Genomic DNA, 19,931 nt, shown 5'->3' with positions numbered 1-19,931 from the left:
TACTTTCATCCAAACTTATTCAAAATACTTTAAATTTAGATTGAAAAAACACATACAGCATCGTTGCAACAACATCAACTAACAGGCCTATACTAACGCCTAAAGTTAGGCTATACAAGTGCTTCGGTCGGAGCTATGGTTAGAACAGGAATGAATATATTAATAATCGTAAATGACTCTTTGAATTCAAGCGCCGTGCGTGTAAGAAGAAAAATGTATGAATCACACATACCAACAAATCATAAATATATATATTTTTAAATGGGTCTGGAAATCTTCGTTCGAAAATAAAAATCAACAAAAAGAACTAGAGAATTAGGAAGCAACAAAAGAAGAAGACGAACGAAAATAAGAAGAAACAGAAGATGAAAAGGAAACGAGAAAAGAAGAAAAAACCAAGCACCAAACAAAACAATCATTAGACAAAGTGTAACGAATTCAAGAACACAATTATTCCTGTGCACATGCTCATATGTGTTTGTACCGCTGGTCGATCAATTGCTTGTATGGCCTACTCTATTTTATTCTAAATAGTTGTTTGCTCAATCAAATCCCTGCTCGTCTATGCATTTCCAATTTCAAATTGAACGGTCAAACAGACAAAAAGGCACCTCTCAACACATATCACAGCCCTTTCAACACACTTTCCCAAATACTGCATTAAAGCAGGTCATTCCTCTGCATTGTTACCGAACTATGCCGATTTATTTTGATTTCTCAATTGCCGTTGCCCACACCAAAAAACATTGGTGAGAAATTTCGTTTCTTCCTGCCCCAACACCAATCCGCCTATCGCTCCCTTCGCTGTGAGTGATGAGACGCTTTTTGATGGAAACAAAAAAGCGGCCACGAAAAGCTGTGAAAAAGTGGCGAAAAACTTCGTCCCAAAACTCCCATCAACACTCAATTTTGGGAGTTCTGTTACGCCCCGTCGGTTTCATTGCTGCGGTTGGGTGGGACTCCTTTTTTAAAGAAATCTTACCACAAACAAAAAGCACAAAAAGTTAAGTAAACCGTCCACGGCTGGCAGGAATCGGAAGGCAGAAAGCGAAGCACGACGAGACGAATTCCGCTTGGGTGAGAAATTTGGTGCGCAAACAACATTTTTCTTGTTTGCGGAGTACGGCCAAGCTTGTGGCGTATCTCCCTTCACTTCCGGTCCTTTTTTGGGGATTGATCGAGGATTTGACTTATCAATCAAGTGTTTCAGAAGGAATTTCTCGGCCCAGAAGTCGATAAAGACGGTGAACCACTTGCCTGGTTTTCCGGATACCGGTAAGCCGCGCTTCACTGATCTCTGGGACAGTTCGCATTGGTGCCTGAGTGGAACTTTACTGCGCGTGGAGCAATTCATTTGAAAATATTTAAAGTAAATGTGTATGGAATTTTATACCAAGCAAAAATGAGGGTTGGGAAGTAAACGCAAAACCCTTCCGCTTGTGGAGCCTCGATTTATTTACTCCTGTGTGAAGTGTAGGAATCCTTTGTGGGTTAGAAAGGAGTCCTCGTTGTCCATTTTTTTGCTCTAAAAGGATTTTACTTGACCTCTAGCTGATGCCTTTTTTTTGTCTGCTTTATCCTGACAACAATGTGTGTCAAGTGCGTACTGCCCTTTGGGAATTACAAAAAATCATGGACGAGTTCTAGAATCCTCAACCTTTAACCTGGACGCCTACCAGGACTCGAGCCGCGGGGGAAAAATTGATTCACTCTAGAGAGAAAGTTACGAAATGTGTCGATTATTGTTGTGGGCCGCTCAAAAACTTTCTCCTCTTTGGGTGGGTTAGCGAAAAGTTTTCCCACCGGTTTCAGGAGAGTTTTTTTTTCTCTGCACTTTCAGTTTCTATTATTGTCCCACTTGACCGGTCTTCAATTGAGATCGTGCGATACTTTATTGACCCGTCGAAGAATCAATGCCATCAACCATTTCAGGTCCGGGTGGATCCATTTACTCACTCATCCACTCGATCGATCTGAATGCTGAAATATGTATTGTTCCAACTTTCCATTTCCATCGTTGAGAATGTTTTCCCCGAGAATTGAGATAAGCTAAAAGTTTAATCGAAATACACAGACATACAGTAAGGGAAGCGAAAGGCCCACAAAGGCGAGTCGAAATTGCCAGTGCCCTAACAAAACCTTCCCGTTAATCCTAAATGTAGCTCCCAACCGTGGTCGGATCTTCAAACCAGTGGTCCGAAAATTTTCGACGAATTATTATATTTCCAACTTTCGAAGATGACCGTCCACCGGTCGCCGTCTGTCTGTGTGTGCCCTGCAGCGTATTCGCTCTCGGGCGCCGGTTGAGGCTCACGCAAAACGATTGCCCAAAACTGAAACAAATGGCACACAGGAAATTCGCCTTGAACGGAACCATTTCCTAGCGCATCAAACCGTTTCTTCCGTTCGGTGAGGGGTAAGTTTGTCCGGATCCGTGATCCGGTCGGCCGGCACCGTTAGCCTGGGATGTTTTATGAGGCCTACTGGGGGTGGAAAAAAAAGCTGGCCCAGATAGCTTATATTGAGCCTCCAGTTGTTGGGTGTTCGGGTCGAGCCTTTGGAGGTCGAGGGAATTTAAGTTAATTTGGTACGAATTTATTGCAACGCACCCGGTAGGTTTCGAAGGGAAAACGAAAGTAAATTGCGAAGAATAGAGAGATCATTTGAGGACTGAAATCTTTTCCAAAAGAGTTGTTTGCTTTTGAGCGTCGAGTTTATCCTCAGCATGAGCTTGTATCTAGTTCAAACCGTACAAAGCATACATTAAACAACCCCGAAGCACATCCACCGAATACAACACACCGAGAACGTTGCTTTTCCCTTAGCAACAGCTCGGCCAAAGCATAATGCTCATGTAATCGATATCCTACCGTACCGAATACCAAACACTGGCTGGCTCTCCGGTCCCGTATCCTGCAAAAAAATAACAAAATAAACACACGGCAACCAAAACATGTCTTATCCTGGGATGTATAATGTACCGCCAGTAAACAATCAGTGCTTGTCGAAGCATAAAAGCTCGCTGTAACAAACCGTCCGGTTCGTGTTCCCGTTCCCAGCCGTTTGTGCCGTGTTGTAACCTTTGCCGGTGCTTTCAAACATATGCTAGCAAATTTCCACCCATGTTGCCAATTTTAATTAAATTCAAACAATTATCTTCTAATCTACCGCAAACCAGATCGTCCCGGTAGAAGGTTCCGGGGTTTAATGGTATGGTCTGATGCACACACACACCCAGAAAAAAACGATAACACTTCTTCCCAGCCTAAATAGCTTCGAAAAAAGTACCGACAAGGCCTCCAAATACCAAGCTTCCTAGAAGAACGCAACTTGCTGGTTAGCTCTGGACTCTGCTTTCTTTACAAGCAAACATTATACTTGGGTTGCGTTTTTTCCCCCTCGGTTACGTCTTGTACGAAATAAAATGCCTTTTTTGTTGTACCCGAAACGTTTGGGAGAGGGTGCTCGATGTTGAACTTCGGACTTTGTGTCCCGGCCGTCTCGACTCGCTCGCTCAGCTGGTACTAGCACTGGTAAGTTCCGGCTATCCTGATGGGCGTTTGTTTAGGACAGCGATTTGTTGGGAAAACAATAGTTCAACTGTTTGCCTCTAGTCGATTTAACTAGAGAAAGATAAATATTTTATCGGCAAACGGTATAGCTTTTTCCGGTGGGGGGAGTGGTCTCGGGAAGGAAACGTGCCGAGGCGAAACAATATCTTCATTATTCAATTTGTGGAGATGGAAGTGAAGTTACAACAGTGCATTACAACAAATTAAAACATCAGAAAGTCATTTGCGATTATTAAAATTGAAAAGATGAGCTAAATGATCCCTGAATCCTGTGTAACCGCAGCCGATAAGAGCAACAAGCAAGTCCTCGCAAGAGTTTATCGTAAACATTGCATACTTTTAGGAGTAATTTTATTCATTCGACATTCCTTTTATTCCTCTGCTAGTGGAGCCTCTAGCTATTCGTTTCATGTATCACAATTTGGATACCACCTAAGATAAAAAAAGTTCCAGCTTTTCGTCCGCAATCAACACTGATTTCTTGAGGCTCCCATATTGCCAGTAAAAAGCAACCAATATTACAATTCTTAAGTATCCATCAAATTGCATACTTGTAGGGGCGTTTAGAATTTCCCCAATCTCCTTTGAAAGTATGCAATCTGCTTCACAGATTTATGTGCACGATTACCATTTCGCTTTCATTTTTCATATTATTCCATAGAAAAAGGGTTTAATAAGTGCAAATCACTGCGAAAATTAAAGCATTAACTGTTTATTCAATCATAAATCGGCTGAACAACAGAACCAACAAAGTGTTACTCCATCACTAAAAAAATCCATTATTCAAAATTCAGTCTAGAACTCACCCATATTTCGTGCGGCAATGCTCCATTCCCCATTGCAATACGCTTTTTATTACTGTACCCACTATAAACTCGCCCGCCACAAATACGGCTCCACAAAAAACGAGATTGTTTGGTCGCGTGCCTGTTCCGAATCCGAATGGTTCGAACGCTGCTGCTACAAACGCGATATACAATGCCGATAAAAAATACCTTATTGATAAACACTCACTAACAGCGCAACCTGTACGGATGTTCGGATTTACCGGGAACGAAGGCAGGATTTTCCCAGGTCTGGATATTCACGCATCGGGTGAGACACAAATGACGATTCCACCTAAACATCCCTCAATCATGCTGATTTTCGTCTGCCTTTTTTTGTCCGCCTCAGGTGTAACGTGCTCCTGGGGGTAGGGAGATCGGGAAAAAGGAATGAATTTGAAATAAACAATGTCATGAAATATGCTATCCAATATTCTACACCTACCACAACCCCCAGGAGGAACCGCCGCTTTTTTACCGCTTCCTACCGTAGGCAGATTGCATGACGGGAAATAAAACAAAACTAGTGACAATGGTCAGGGTGCACACGGTAGGTAGGGTGACGTAGTGGCGTAGTGTTGGTGAGACAGGGAGACAAACACTCGATTGGTGGAAGTAAATATGAGTGTTATTACATCCCTTCGATGCGATAGTCCACCCAGGACACACACAAACACACGTCAGCTGGGACCATCTGGAATTCGATGGGAGCGCTATTTTGACATGACATTTTCCTCGCAGATCGATGCCTTTTTTTCGTGTGTGCCTGTGTGTACGAGTGGGAGGAATTGTGTTTTTCAAATACAATTTTGCAAACACCGTTTGGTGCTTCGCCTGGTGTGTACTTGCCATGCAAAGTCAATAGCGAGAAATAGGAACGGCGAGAGCAAAACACGACCGGAGAAAAAGTTCGAATGAAGAAAACTTTCTGTCCTCCTAAAACCCGGATCGTATAACGGCGTGGTAAAAAGGATTTTATTTCCAAACCGTATTTTATATCGAAAAAGGACTCGCACGGACTCCTCGAAAGTTGCAAATAGCGTAGCACTAGTGAATGCAATGAATGGGGTAAGTTTATTTCAACCCCTTTTTTCGCATGGATCCGGTTAGGTTTAGTGGCCATACATCGTCGAAACCTGCCTCAATTGACTTGTGATTTTTCACCTCGCGTGGCGTATCATCTTGATGCCACCAGAACACACCCCACCACACTAACAACAACATCACATGGAAATGCGCTTTCCTGCTCCGAGTACCTCAGTAATACTTCGCCCCAGACCTTCAACGATGTCAACCATTTAGACGGACATCGATCAGCGTCGTTTTTCATCGTCGTTTGGTGGGTTGCCGAGCTCAGAATTTTCGGCACCGAGGCAACGAGGAAAAGGCATTTTATATCGTTGCTTTCCCTTCATTTTCCGAGGCTCGTGATCGATTGAACGTTTCTTGCCTCACGCAGACTGACGGAAGCCATTTGTTAACGGGTGGAGTCACTTGCCCTCCTTGTTTTCCTTTTCTTTTTCACCAACTTTCCCCCGGGAAACGAATGCATGCGCGTTTCGTAAGCTTTTGCTAAACTGGTCATCAGTTTGTACGGGCAGGATTCAGATTTATGGACCGAAATCCTGTTAGCTTTGACCTGACAGATGAACTGGTTTGTATTACTGGGGTTTTTCCTCTTTTTGTTGGTTTACTTCCCTTTGGTGGAGGATCATATTTTCTCTCCCCCCGCCAGGATAGAACGACAATCCAAGTCATTTTCAATATGATGGGAATAGGTTGGGAAAAAAACATGATGGAATATGAAATTCGGATGATCGCCAGCATGTAGTGAAGGAGCGCAGACACGCACAACAACGGGTGTCATTCAATTTTGAAAGGTCACTCCACTCCAGCTGCGGGATGGGCGCGAATGCGAATGACCCTGTTTGTATGAAGTGGAAACACACACGCACATCCATGTCCATCTAGTTCCCAGGAAAAAAAAAACGAGTAAAACCCTTTTTTTCGCGACACAATGGGATTTTATTTTGCTACCCATCCTTGGCAGCCGGAAAATACAAACGGGGAAAGAGGAGGTTTTCGGGGGCTACCCAAGCAGTGTACATCGACATAAAATATAAAACACTACTACCCCTGTGCGACAATGGGTGAAAATGCAAAAGCCATATTGAATGCGAACAAAAATATTCTCCTAAAATGAAGAGGACTTCGGAAAAAAAAACACCAAAACCGGCCAACATGTTCGCAACAAACCTGAAAACGTGATAAAATTTTCATAGCAAACAAATTGGATTGTTTGAGGTTAGTTTGGTTGTTTTGCTTTTCCTGGTGGGTGCCTGGAAAAACTGAGCTACAAATAATGAATGAAAATTTTAAAACATGGAACGAAGAAAAAAAACCTTGTGGGAAAACTAACGATAACAGGGGATAGCTAAATGATGGGGAGAAAAGCGGGAATAGCATAAATTTACTAACAGAAGTGAAATGGCTTTCACATAGCGGGAAAAAAAGAGGTGGAAAAACAACCAAAAAAACAAAACCCACCACTGGAACAGATAATGGACTGACTGACAAGCGAAGCCATCGAGATTGCTTTAACTGTACACGAAACACGAAAACGAAAGCAAAAACGTGTGAAACAACAGCAACAAACCAAATAACACACACACAAACAGAACAAATAAAAACTAAAAAAAGGTAAAAGTAAAAGCGTGAAATGGTAGGAAGGATTGGTGGGATGGGTGTCCGGCTCACCAATTCCGAAACAAACAACATCGCATCCGTTGCGATAACACGCCAGATTGGAGTTAGAGTTTGGTAGCTGGAGCACGGCGCTGGACGGCCCGGGGACGGATTAAAACCGGGGGATTGGCCGGTGATTGAAAATATGTGATGTGATGAATATTTTAAAAGTTTGATCAAATTCATGCCCGATGCCTCGATTCGCATGCATCGGTGCTTCTGCAGTGGGAGAATTTATTTAGCTCGTTTAAAGTGATTGCGTGCATGATTTGCAACATGGTCGATGCTGTTGAGGGTGAATGTTGTAAATTAAATGCACAAATCAAGTGGATTTTTGTATGAATAAATATAACATGCACACGAAAAGAGCAATTACTAAGCCAAAATTAAAATAAAAAAAGAATGTGAGTAATGTAAAGATGTAATAATGAAAAATAAAAGAACGGATTAAAGATGTTAGAAACATTCTTTAAAAATAATCATAAAAGAAGCATTGGAAAAGTTAAATTAAAATATAAGTATTACAAAACAAAACAAAAAACTCGTTTTTGAAAGAAAAACAAAAAAATAGATGGAAAACCAGCATAAGTTAGTTGACCCAAGACAATAAGAGATTAACAAAGTAAGAAAAAAGGTACAACAATATTGTAAACATAATTTAGCCCTCTTTCATATAGAAATATAAAACAAAGCAGAAAAGAGAAGAAGCAAAAGAAAGAAAATAAGAAGAATGAGCAGAAGAATATAAGAAAATAGAGCAAAAGAAACAGAAACAAAACATGGAAAAAAACAACCAAACTAAGAAGAAAGTATCAAACAAACAGACACGAGAAAGTTATTTTCAACCTTGTTCAAAGATTGCTCAAACTTGTATCATAACATTATCCGATTAGAATCACGCCTCAAACCGGCTTCTTAAGCATGAATTCTTTCTTCCCCATAATTCGATTGATTTGTGTACTTTGATGCTGGCAAACATTCAGCCAGTAGTAGAAGCGGCAGCAACAACACCAACCATACCACTCGTTACGGTTAAACCGTTTCGCATGTTTCGCTTGAGAACTCGAGCCCCAACCCATCGTACAACCACACATCGAAGTAACATGTTTGCATAGTACCCTGCGTTCGTACAAGCTTTCATTTGCTTCACTTGTGCACAAACTTTCCATGTCCGACGCACACTGTTGTAGCAGCACGGTAGCAAAAAGGCGGAAACATTACCCTGTTCTACCAGCTCCAAGCATTCATCCCCTGCAGCCTGTTAAGTGACTAGTCGACTGGTGATTTTCTTTGGCCACTCAAAGCCTCGACCCTTACCGAAGGGGGCGAATGTTCTTCGGGTGCAAGTTTTGATGCTCTCTTGAGCGTCAACTTGTGCTTTGGTTCTGACCGACCGGATCACGGCACGGGCCACACTCTTTTTTGTTCTTCACCTACTGCGCCACACGAACTCTGGACTTGTGCTTCCGATGTTGCTGCTTCGGCGTGGAAAAACTATCCCAAAACTCACTCAAGTTTGGCACAAGTTTTGCACTATCGTTATGGTATTAACTTGCAGTAAAAGTTCTGGCCCGACCCTCCCGAGCAGGAGCAAAATCATGTATCCCTTCGAGAGTATCGTTGAGAAGTTGGCAGCATTCAAGAACAAGTTCCCCACACGGCAACATACAGCCCCCGAAGCTTGCGGTGCCGGAGAGTGGTTAAATATAAAAGCACAACTATTTCGCACCAAACAACGCCTTGCACTGGGTGGATAGTTACCTTTAGGACCGAGCTCCTTCTGCTAATAGTTTTGCTAGATTTTATCCCACCTACAGTAAACAGATCGTAAAATGAAGGGAGTTTTTGTGGATATCCACTCACTCACAAAACACTCGAATGGGTAAAAAAGAATGTGACGACTTTGAAGGTATTTGCATGGAAGAGAAGAGGAAGGGGCTTGAATGGTTTCTTCATAATTAATTTGATAATCATTGGAACCTTAAAATGTTCCTAAGGGTTGATTGGGTAGAAGCTTGGGCTTTCTTTTTTGGAAAATAAATAAAATTCTGCGTTAAACGCACTGTTGATTTAATTAGCAGCTTCAAGACGTGAAATAAAATTCTCCCTCAATGATATCCCAATCCTTCATCACAATAAGCTCGTTGCTACTGAGCAAACGAACCAAACAGACCATAAAATAAATGCAAATTAAATTCTTTGCTCAAAATTTCTTACAGCCAACTCCATCCCGATAATCCATCCGTTTTCGTCTGCGGGAAAGAAATAAAACAAACCTACAGTGCCTTCCATAACTATAAGGGGACCTTTTTATATGAACTTTAAAGAAACATTAAGAGATGCCATCAGGTTTTGATGAGGTTTTGAAGATAATTTACTTTATAAAATAAGTATTTTTTCTTAAGATCCAATACTTGTAGGATTTAAAGGAAATCAGTAAGAAGATAAGATGGAGAAAAATCCAATGTAAATCGCTGTATATTTTCTTATAAATATATATGATCTCCTGTTCTTATAAATATGCTCACAACTGTAGTAAACAAAAAAAACCCGTGGCCGTCATTTAGTGCTCAACGGTCTGGCGAAAGTTTTTCGGGGTAAAAACCAACTGCAACCAGGCACCTTAAATAATAGCGCCCATCATTATCGAAAACTTTCTGCAGCTGCAGCGCACTGTTCCCGAGCCCGAAGGTCTGCCCAAACTCCGTCCGGCGTCATTGTAGCGATAAACTTTGCAACAGCGAGTGTTTGGGGTAGCGATTTTTCCGAAGGACTCACTTTTATTTCTCGCCGCCACTAAACTGCATCAAAATTAGCTGTAAGTTTATGGGCGCCAGCGTTGGCCATTTGCAGGTTTGGCATAATAGGAGTAGCATAATCCTTTGCACTGGCTTGGAGTTGCGGATGATGGTGAGCCAAGCCAGCTAAGAAGCCAAGTAGCAATAGTATATAATTTGGCCATTCCGAGTCATCCTGATAATGTGCTTAAAGGAGATGCGCGCAGTAGACACGTTTCGAATAATGTACACTTAAGTTTTATCTGCGATCGTTCTAATTTTATATCCCTTCTTCCTCTCTACTTTCAGATAAGAAATAAAAAATGGTAGCCGATCTAAGTTGATAAAAATGGATTACAAGGAAATAATATTGCTACTAGTAAGTATAAACTCTTTTTCCCATCAAACTGTTCACTTCCTTAGTTTTAGTAAGTTTAGTTTTAATTATAAAAGCTATCACTAGTCATCCATAAATGGTAACGAAAACAGTGATTTACAAAATGAATCATAACAAAATTAGCTTTTCAATAAACAATAAGCCACACAGACAATCACTGCTAATGCAGGCAAGCCTCGCACAACTTCGTTTCATTAGCTCGCCTCGCGTTCGCCCTCAGTGAGGATCGTTTAAACGCGTCCCCTTTCTTCGCTCCATCCCCTCTTCATCTCCCACCACCATTCGGTAGAATCCAGAACGACGACAGTGGCGCAAACAATGTATCCGAAATTCTTACCCACCATAGCAAAACTAATTTGCGCGTGTTCTCCACCGAAATTGGTTGATCCTATTTTCAGCCGCGGAAAGTGAGGGACAGAGGCCTTTGTTTTTCGGCGACGACTCCAAATCGCTCATTTCCATTTAGACGCTGTTTCGGTTGTGGGGATGGGATTGCGGTGTTGAAGAACACGGCGCTATCTTTAAGCGAAATGAAGCTCTTTTGTGTTTTGCCGGTAAAGCACACAAATACTTCTTGGGCGTGTAAAACGACGCGCGAGAAGTGGATTAAGAAGCATCCTTGCAGCCTGCCGTTTGTTAATGGTTTTTGATTTTCACCACCCACACACCAGAGGGCGAATGTTTAAAGAATCGGCACTGCTACCGGGAAATGTATAAATATGCACAAACAACTTGCGAGAATCGTGACAATAGCGGCTCATTCTGCTTCATCTCGTTCCTAAAATAAATTCAGCCTGAGTGGGCTCTTTTTCCACGCACACACACACACACCTACAGCGAGAGAATGTGGGAAAATATCAGTAAGTCTACCAACAAATAAACGCTATACCAATTCTGGAGCTTCTATTTCGAAATCCCGTCCACCGTTCACCGGGCGATTCGATTCGAGCCTTTGTTTGCCTCCGTTTCCTGTTGATTTGTTTTCTTCCCTTGGGTTGGGGTTTTCGAATTCAGATTCAACAATGCGCTCACGGTGCAGGAGCGAGTTCTTATCGCTGTCCAGCTGGCAGGATCATCGTTTCGCAGCTGAGTTCCTGTTTGATATTCTTGTAAAAAACACACACACAAATGGGAAACGCTCCACGACTGCCATTCGAAAGCTCACCAACCTACCAAAGCTAGCAGGAGCTCTGTTGAACAAATTAATCAAAGTTATGTAAATATTTACCGCTTTTATCTGATTTTATCCCGTGCGCATCGCATCGCGCGCGCACACACACACACACAGGTAGTCGGCGGATGAAACGTTAAAAAGAGAATCGTTCGATGGAGGAAAGAAAACGCTGGGAGGAAAAAGAGGAAAAGCTTCGTCAAATGAAAGGCAAATGATATGAATTCGAACACGAAAAATCAACCAACATTCCAATCCAGCACCAACTCCAGCTCAATCTGGGGCACGTGGTGATGCATCGAAAAATCGCGACCTAAAACGGGTGAACATGGAGGTTTTCTCGCTCCCGCTCTCACGCACGTGGAAAAAGGAAAATAAATGTAGATGAATTAAGCGAAAGGAAAACAAAATTCGTCTCGAGCAGGAAAACAAACGGTTTATGCCTCACAATCCACCAAAAACTGCACCCGTGCGCACACAGATGTAGGTCGACGTGACGCGAGGATTACTTTCCACGACGGAGCATGGAAACTTTCGGTCGGAAAACGTTAAAATCGATGGGGCGAGGGCATTATTATAATTGCTGATATTTGTTGAATTAATTGATATCGGTGATGGGTGCCGATTTTATCTGGCTGAAATATGGTGAGCGAATGGGAATAGCGAAAGAAAAACACACAAACACACGATGGAATGCCAGCTGCCCGCCAAGTTCATCCATCAAACAGCTGCTCAACATTCTGCCAACGAAGCGAGTTCGATTTGATTTCTTTACTAACCCCGTTCGGGCTTGGAGCTGGTCGAAATAATGCAGCCAAGAATTCATATTTTGCTCTTTTTTTAATTGCTATGAAGGATACAATGGAAATGCTTGTGAACAGTTTATTTCGGTGCAAGGAAAATCGTTCAAGCTTTCCACGAACACAGGTCGGCAGGGTTTGCTGGAATGTTGATGAGGCAGTGTCATTGAACGGGGTTTGTTTTCCTTTTCTTCCCAGATGTAACTGAATAATTTAAATGTTACTGAGTGGAAGAAGCCTACAAACATTTTCCCGATCACAATTTTTCCGATTCTAAATTAAGGATATTAATAAAACGTATGTTACCTCCGGATAATTCACCGGTTCAGATGAAGGTGAAACATCAATTCTAAACACCACAGTGTACTCCCATTGTTCAAACTTGTCCTTGTTGCTTCAGCCGGTTCGGTGGCTACGGGTGTGCCAAATTCACGTATGTCTCCAGCTTCCGCTTCCGACAAAAGCTTCTCCCTTACCCGACTCGTCCTTCGATCTCAACCAAACTCCATCGAAAAAGATACACCAAACCAGATAGCACAAACAATATCATAGTATCAAATTGAAAGGAAGGAACATGGGGTTCTTTTCTTGATCGTAAGCTGGAAAATCTGTCCTCTTCCAGTCTAGCCTCTGCACTCTCGTGCGTCCTGTGAGCTAAATTACGCTTCCCCAAAGTGTAAGTAAAAGCAAAATCTATGAACAGGTTGCTTCGAAATTGATAATCGAGCCGCCCGGAAGCATGATCATCGTCCTCGGCCCTGGAAGCTGCTGGAGTGCGACTTGCTGCTGGTTTGCTTCGCATTATCTGGGTCTCTTGTTGTGCTCGGTGCGAGTGTGTCTATGTTTCCGTAAAGTGCTATATTTTATGCGAGAACTACAGATAGGCAAAAGGCATCCTCTCGTACCGCCGGCTTCAGTGGTGGTGATGGTGGTTGAGCCCAGTCTTTTCGGATCGGAGAGCTGATATCGTTGGATTGCTAAGCTGGGATAATGCGATTAACATGTTGTTGTACAGTTTAGCTTCATAATGAAAAAGACGCCAAGTGGGTTTTTGCGGGTGGCATGTGCGAAACTTTTGTGTGTGTGTTTAAGCAAGTGTGCCTGTGCTCGGTCGGGCTCGTGAGAGAGATAGCAGGAAGCATAATTTATGTTCTATCTCGCTTATCCCTAAGGTCCATTCCTGTTCTTCACATTTCCACATGATTAGACAAATATGTGTTTGCTCTAGAGATGAATTTATTAGAGCACGAAAAGAGCTTCATAATCAAAGGGCACTTGAGTGTAGATTCATCCATTTTCTTAATCACAAATCACTGCAGAACGGCTTCGTCGGTGAAGTTGGCTAAAAATAAACAGTTGTGTAATTGAAACCGCATTAACCTCGGTTGTCTAACCTGCGACACTGGGACAATCCGCAACTTCAACGTGCATACTATCATCCTGTCTGTCACAGACACCCTGCCAGCCCGATATGATTGCATCACGCAAAAAACGTTCCCATATTAAGCGAAAACTATCACACACGTCTCGTCGTTTGTTCATTGTCCCAGTCCCAGTCGGGTTTCCCTTAACGCTACCCATTTAACCAAACGCTCACGTTTAGCCACATCATTTTACCACCGTTCATTGACAGGTAAGCGAACCTATCCTAACGAAAAACCCCCTTCCCGCACGATAAACCAACAGAACCCCGGTTTTAATGGAACGTATGGGACTCGTGAGACTTTAGCACGTTGGATACTAAAATTTGATATTCGTTCGATTTAACGATCGTTTTGCCACACCAATCAAAAAGCGTTACCCATCTTCCGTCGGCTAGGAACCGAGCGATAGAAACGTGTTTCCTTTTATATAAACACACACCAACACTCCGTCCTACTCACGCAGCCACCAGCAAGTGTGAACGGTTGTACCAATTCATCGGCATGCCGTTCCGCATGCCAAGGACGGCTGGTGGAATTTGGTTGCGCATTTCACTTCTTTCGGGTGGGCGCTAGCTTTCATCATGTTTGCAAATTTCCACCCACTGTCAAGGCCCTCATCGCCCCTTATCCAGTACTGTAGGCATTGACGCAGACACGGTGGCGTCTTAAATGTTTTAGTATAAATTTATGTAAGTAGCTCTCGTTTACTTTCTCTCTCTATCCGCACACACACACACACACACACACACATACATATTGTCAGCTCATGCTACAGCGTGGCCACGACTTGACAACTAACCTCCGAACGACTTGATTCGCTCAAAGCTACCGCGCGACCGGCGCTAGCGATTGTCTTGCGTTAAAAGATGATAAGATGAGTCGTCGTTCGCATTTCGCAAACAGATGCAAGCCACGGACACACACTCAAACACACACAACACTTTGCTGCTGTGGATGTTCATGTTTATGTGCTGCTGTGCAAAGTGTCATTAAGCGATGGCGAGCGGGTGTTCCACTAGCAGCTGTCATCTTACACCCTAAGGCGGGAAACTCCCATAAGAGCACCTTAACCCGTTCCGAAAGCACTCGAGCTGAGGATGCTGCGGCGCAGGTTTTGTTTTCAGGGGTTATATAATTTTTATGAAGTGTTTACTGCGCTTACTGTGGGTATGAGAATGGCGCACCGTGCGAGAATGACTTTGTCACTGGCACTGAAATTAAAACACATTACACCCGTGCTTGCGTCCACACGCACATTCCACGCCGAAATAGCGTAATTAAAGGCGAATTAAAGTAGAAGCGGGCGGGTGTCTCATCATGGTCGATGGTCGATAAATATTAGCTTGCAAATGTTCAAACACAATCTTTCCCTAGATGGTTCATTAACCGGGGTGATTGTGTTTCGAGAAAGGTTAATGCCTTTTGAGCGGGCGTGGAATGTGGCGATGATTTTGCGTTGGAGATTTCCCTGCGGTATTATTGGTTCGAAATTTTCAAAGGGTGTAGCGTTTGATACGATTAGGTAACTATTTTTTTTATAAATAACCAGGCGCCTCCATTAGTAGAACATGCTAGACGTCTCCATCGGGTTGAAGTACTGGGCGTCTCCATCGTTTTTTTTGTTCACTTTGTATCATACGAAAAAAAAAGTTTGAAATGTGCAGTAACTCTTTGATTTATTCCGGAAAACCCTTTCAAATCTCAGAAAACCCAACTCCATAAACAAAGGCTTAAACTACCATCACGATCTCACCATCGTGTGGCTGTGAGCCGTCGCGATCGGAGGAAAACTTTTATCCTTTCGTCACCATCAGCGCCATCAACCGGCATGTCGATTCAGAATCTTGTGGCGTGACTTTTCACTTCCCACAACCGGGGAGTACCAAAACGAGCGAGAGAGAGTGAAAAAAAAACAATTCCTCCATTTTCTGGAAAATGATTATTCAAATCCGTTCACAAGTGCGAAAATCCGATAGCTCCCGCTCTCGGTAATGGTAACTTTTTAAATTGGGTCGGATACTTTCGCGGACCAAGCGCGTACCACCAGCACATAACCGTTTTCCGGTGAAGAAGCATAACGATTGTTTTCTTTGGCCCACGGTTTGCTGCCAAGCCAGCCGCAGCCATCCATCCATGAGTGCGTCGTTAACCGGAAACAGTGGTGTGGCGTGATCCTTCTCCACCACATCCATCCTTTCGGGCCGAAAATTGTCGCCGCGTCCTGATTCCTTACCAGATCGGCTAGAAGTTTAATCTTTTGCCTAATGGTTCCGGATCGTCCTCAATTTATCTCTTTCGTCGTACCTTACTCGACACGCCGCTCGTTTCGCGTGTCGATGAGGATAAAAAGTTTCGTCCCGCTGAAAGTGTTCGACGAGATGGAAGGCTGGGATGGCTCAAAAAGGGATGCTTTATCTTATCATACACCACTGGAGTAGATCTCTGTGCGTTTGGACGGGAAATTGCTGTTGACAAGTTGGTTGATTGTTCGGTTTTCCTCATTTTATTAGACGAGCTTTGACGAGCTAACTGACTTCCCAGGGTGACTGTATGTTTTTCGGGCTAGAAAATGATTTTAAAGAGATGCTTAGAGCAAAACTTTAACTCTAATGCATGCGTCATCGTAATTCCAAACGGCTTGTGCTTGGTTGATAACAAAAAATTATGCTTCGTGATGCTTATTTTCACCGGCAATGGATCCAAAAAGCAAATTTGGGCTTCATTTCTTCGCTATCAGACAACGATGAATTTTTAAAGGTTGCCATCAAACCTACCGTGAACGTGATAGATAACTTTATCTACGAATCTTTATGCCCGTCAACCACTCGCCATACCGTTCGCATCTGCTTCCCTACCTTCTGAGGAAGATCAAAACAAAATTCGTGTAACTTGATACGAACATGCAGGTAGCAGTCGTGTATTTTTTGGCTGTGCCTTCTACTTTGCTATGAATATATTTACTCTTGCTGCCTCCAGCAAAGGCAAACAGATCGTATCGACGTGTAGGTACCAATAAGCACAGCCACACATCGATCCGTACGTTCGGGAAAAAATGAACCTTCCGTGTGCCCGTGTTCCGGGGAAAAATGTCACCGCCACACACACACACTTCCTTTGCCTTCGACTCCCAACAACCAAGACAGATCGACATCACGGTGAAAAGAAAAATGGATTCACCAAAATTTGAATAACATTCCATTCTAAATGTAATATGACGATCAATTTTTGGGGCTGCCAAATTTCCATAGCAAAATTGAGGCACGTGAACAAACGCCTGGTGCTACACGGCACGGGAACTTCATTAAGTGCTCGACAATCGTATGCTGCTCCAGTTTAGGGCACAAGTAGGTTGAAATTGTCGTACAGCTTGCCACGCGTAGAACATAGGTGCGCTCGTCATGTGTGCACAAAATCAAGTATCTCTCGTGATGAATCTTCAGTGAAGTTGCGCTCTTAAGGTGCTGTTCTTCTTCGAAAATTGCACCACGACAAGAAGCAAGAGCGTACCTCGCTTTACATAACGCGTCGAACGCCACCTTCCCACGGTGGTAGACTTGCTGTTGCGAAGGTGAAGGACACTTGATACACGACCTTTGTTAGGTTTTACATTGTGCGCGGTACATCATCGACTGCATGGGAAACCATCGGTGTGTGTGCGTCATCCCGGCATTTTTGACGTTCAGCTAAATTATCTCGAACATATTACAATGAATGCACGTCAAATTTCGCGTACGAAAAATGCAACGGTGAATTATGCATTCGGGACCATACAAAGGGGAAGCATAATAATGCAAGCTAACAAGCTCTCGTGTGCGGGATAGCTTCGAGATGTACTGTATGCTTGTTGTCTATTTCGGCAGCTTGTCGTGGTGTACAATTGCTTGGGAAAATGTGACAAAATGGAGGCAGCAGCGCAAAACGGGGTTCTTTTTTGTTCTTATTTCATCATTAGCTGTTTTGTTTCAGATTTAGTTCTACTCACCAATTTTTTGGCTGTAAAATGATCGCATCTAGAAAGGAGTAAACCTTTTTTGTAAAGGTAGAAAACTGAGTAAGGCTTAAGGTCACAAAGAATTAATTTTATTATTTTAAATTCTGTTTCTCATTTTGACGCTCCAAACATAACACTTCTCGTGGAAAATTGTTATTTTTGGAGTGCAAAGAGCTAAATATAAACTACCGATACAACCCAACTGCAAACATATTTATTCCATAAGGCTTCAAATGTCATCTTTTCGTCGTAAGCTGTTTTACCTTCTTTTTTTCACTGGGTCGATCAAATTGTAACTATTTCTGCAACATTCAAGATAACACATTTTCAAGGCTCTTCACGCTAAGTTTAACGTTCTCACTTCGACCCGATTTTGGGTGGAGCGAATGTTGTTCTAAATTATGCACTACCCATGCTCCATAGCCCTATCACCGGAGGAATAGCGTTTCCAGAGATCCATTCTCGAAACATCTGTATACATTGCTTGTATTGTTTTTCCTTTTTTCTCGCTGTACCACTATGAGTGTGTATGTGTGTTTGTACATCCCAGGTACTCTGGTAACTGGCGCATGTCGTTCTTCATTACCAGTAATGCGAACTTTTCGACATGCAATCCGTCCCATCCGCCCATTTCTCCCCCATCCAGTGCGCTACACATGGGAAATAGTTCTGCAAGGAGACCGACAATGCTAGACGCAACTCCGCAACAACGGAACGGCAACGCTCTCTGATCACACTCATTTGTTCCGTAATCGTCAACCCATCGTCATTTCGGTTGGAATCGACCGAAAGTAACGAGTGTTACGGTTACGGCTTTTCCGACGAACCGCCAACCAGCCCCAGAGTCCGGGCAATCCAACAAAAACGCAATCCAGCCGCGTCCAACGGGACAAACGGGAAAAGATTGATAAATAATTTACAAACACTGTCAGCCTCCGTCAGTCAATTAGATAGGGGGCAATGTTTCGCTTCAGCTACGTTCGGGCGCGACTATTTCACCCGGACTCCCACCACCGAGTGCCAGATGTCTCCATCCACCACCACCATCCAACAGCCAACGCCCGGAAAGAGATCTCCGGCCAAACTCCAAATGGCATCGCCTCCATAATGTATTAACTTTTATTCCAGCCAATCTCGTTGGCCTGCTGGCTGGTTTCGAAGTAGCTGGCTCGGTAGCGATGCTGACACTTTTGCCACACCGCAGCCAAGTAACAGCGAGGCTCGAGCAGGGTGGTGTCGCCGTTTTCGCTTTCCGAGGGATTTTGGGAGAGGTCCCTCGACCTCGGCGGTAACGTTCGCTGGTGCCGTTCCCTTAACCTAGCTCAATGTTGAGCAGCATACGCGAACAGACTCGTAATCTTTCTCGGTGCTTGTCATTGTTGCTGCACAAGGAAAAAACACAATTTCGGAAGGCTAGATGCTATACATAGGCAGATGCTTCTACTGGGTGCACTCACTCCAACACATTCCTAGATTCTGCACCATTTTTTTGTTTTTTTTTCCTACGTCCCAGCTCCGAAGCTGGTTCTACCTGCCCAACATGACACAAACGCCACGACCGGGCTCGAGATGCTCTTAAAATTCTATCAAATATTTAAAATCAATATGCACGTGAGAAGCGAAAGTGTGATGTGCATTGGGATTTCGGTGCTTCGGAACGGAGTTGGCAAACAGATTCCACAAACACAGAAGATCTTGACAGGTTTATTTGATTATTTACTACTACTACAAGTCAGCCAATGCCAATGGGGTGTTGCAAGTCCTCGTAAGTCTCGAAACCCTTTTCGCTTCGAGCATTGTATTAAGACGAGTGCTTTGGGGACTAACATGAGCTTCGTCCAGTATTGAAATCTTCTTCGGAACATCGGCAGCGCGATCAGTCCGACTGCCTCTGGACTGGATTGAGGTCTTCATCAGAGTGTTGATTTGTGTAATATATTTAAATTGAGTGTAATGTAATTTACGCTTTGCTTGCTCAAACAGTAACGATAATCCATATTGCCTCTAAATGTAAACAAAAACAATGACAGCAAGTCTGTGACAGCTAAGTGTATCAGCTCGTACCGAGTTATACTATCGGGTTAAATGCTACATTGGAACGGAAAGAATATTTTATAGAAATTGAGTCTTATTATTGCAAAAGAAATCTTCAAAGCTTGTAGAAAGACGAGTACTAAATCTTATATTAACTTTCCCCTTCTTTGACTCTAAATCCTCCTGGAGTCTTAAC

The 19,931-nt window shown here is 43.1% G+C and overlaps 1 protein-coding gene across 9 annotated transcripts in view; it reads left to right on the top strand.

Moving 5' to 3' along the window:
- LOC118513917 (protein madd-4) overlaps positions 1-19,931 on the top strand; it is a 123,698-nt gene that overhangs the window by 60,585 nt on the left and 43,182 nt on the right. For all 9 annotated transcript variants that reach the window (XM_036060277.1, XM_036060276.1, XM_036060275.1 and 6 more), the window contains one exon: positions 10,228-10,297. In XM_036060277.1, coding sequence (XP_035916170.1) covers positions 10,268-10,297 — 30 coding nt within the window. In that variant the 5' untranslated portion in view covers positions 10,228-10,267. The remainder of the gene's footprint in view (positions 1-10,227; positions 10,298-19,931) is intronic.

This window comes from Anopheles stephensi, chromosome 3 (genome assembly GCF_013141755.1).
Source record: "Anopheles stephensi strain Indian chromosome 3, UCI_ANSTEP_V1.0, whole genome shotgun sequence".
In the NCBI taxonomy this organism is placed as follows: Eukaryota; Metazoa; Arthropoda; class Insecta; order Diptera; family Culicidae; genus Anopheles; species Anopheles stephensi.
The sequence above is the reverse complement of the archived record's forward strand: the minus strand, read 5'-3'. Positions and strand labels throughout refer to the sequence as shown.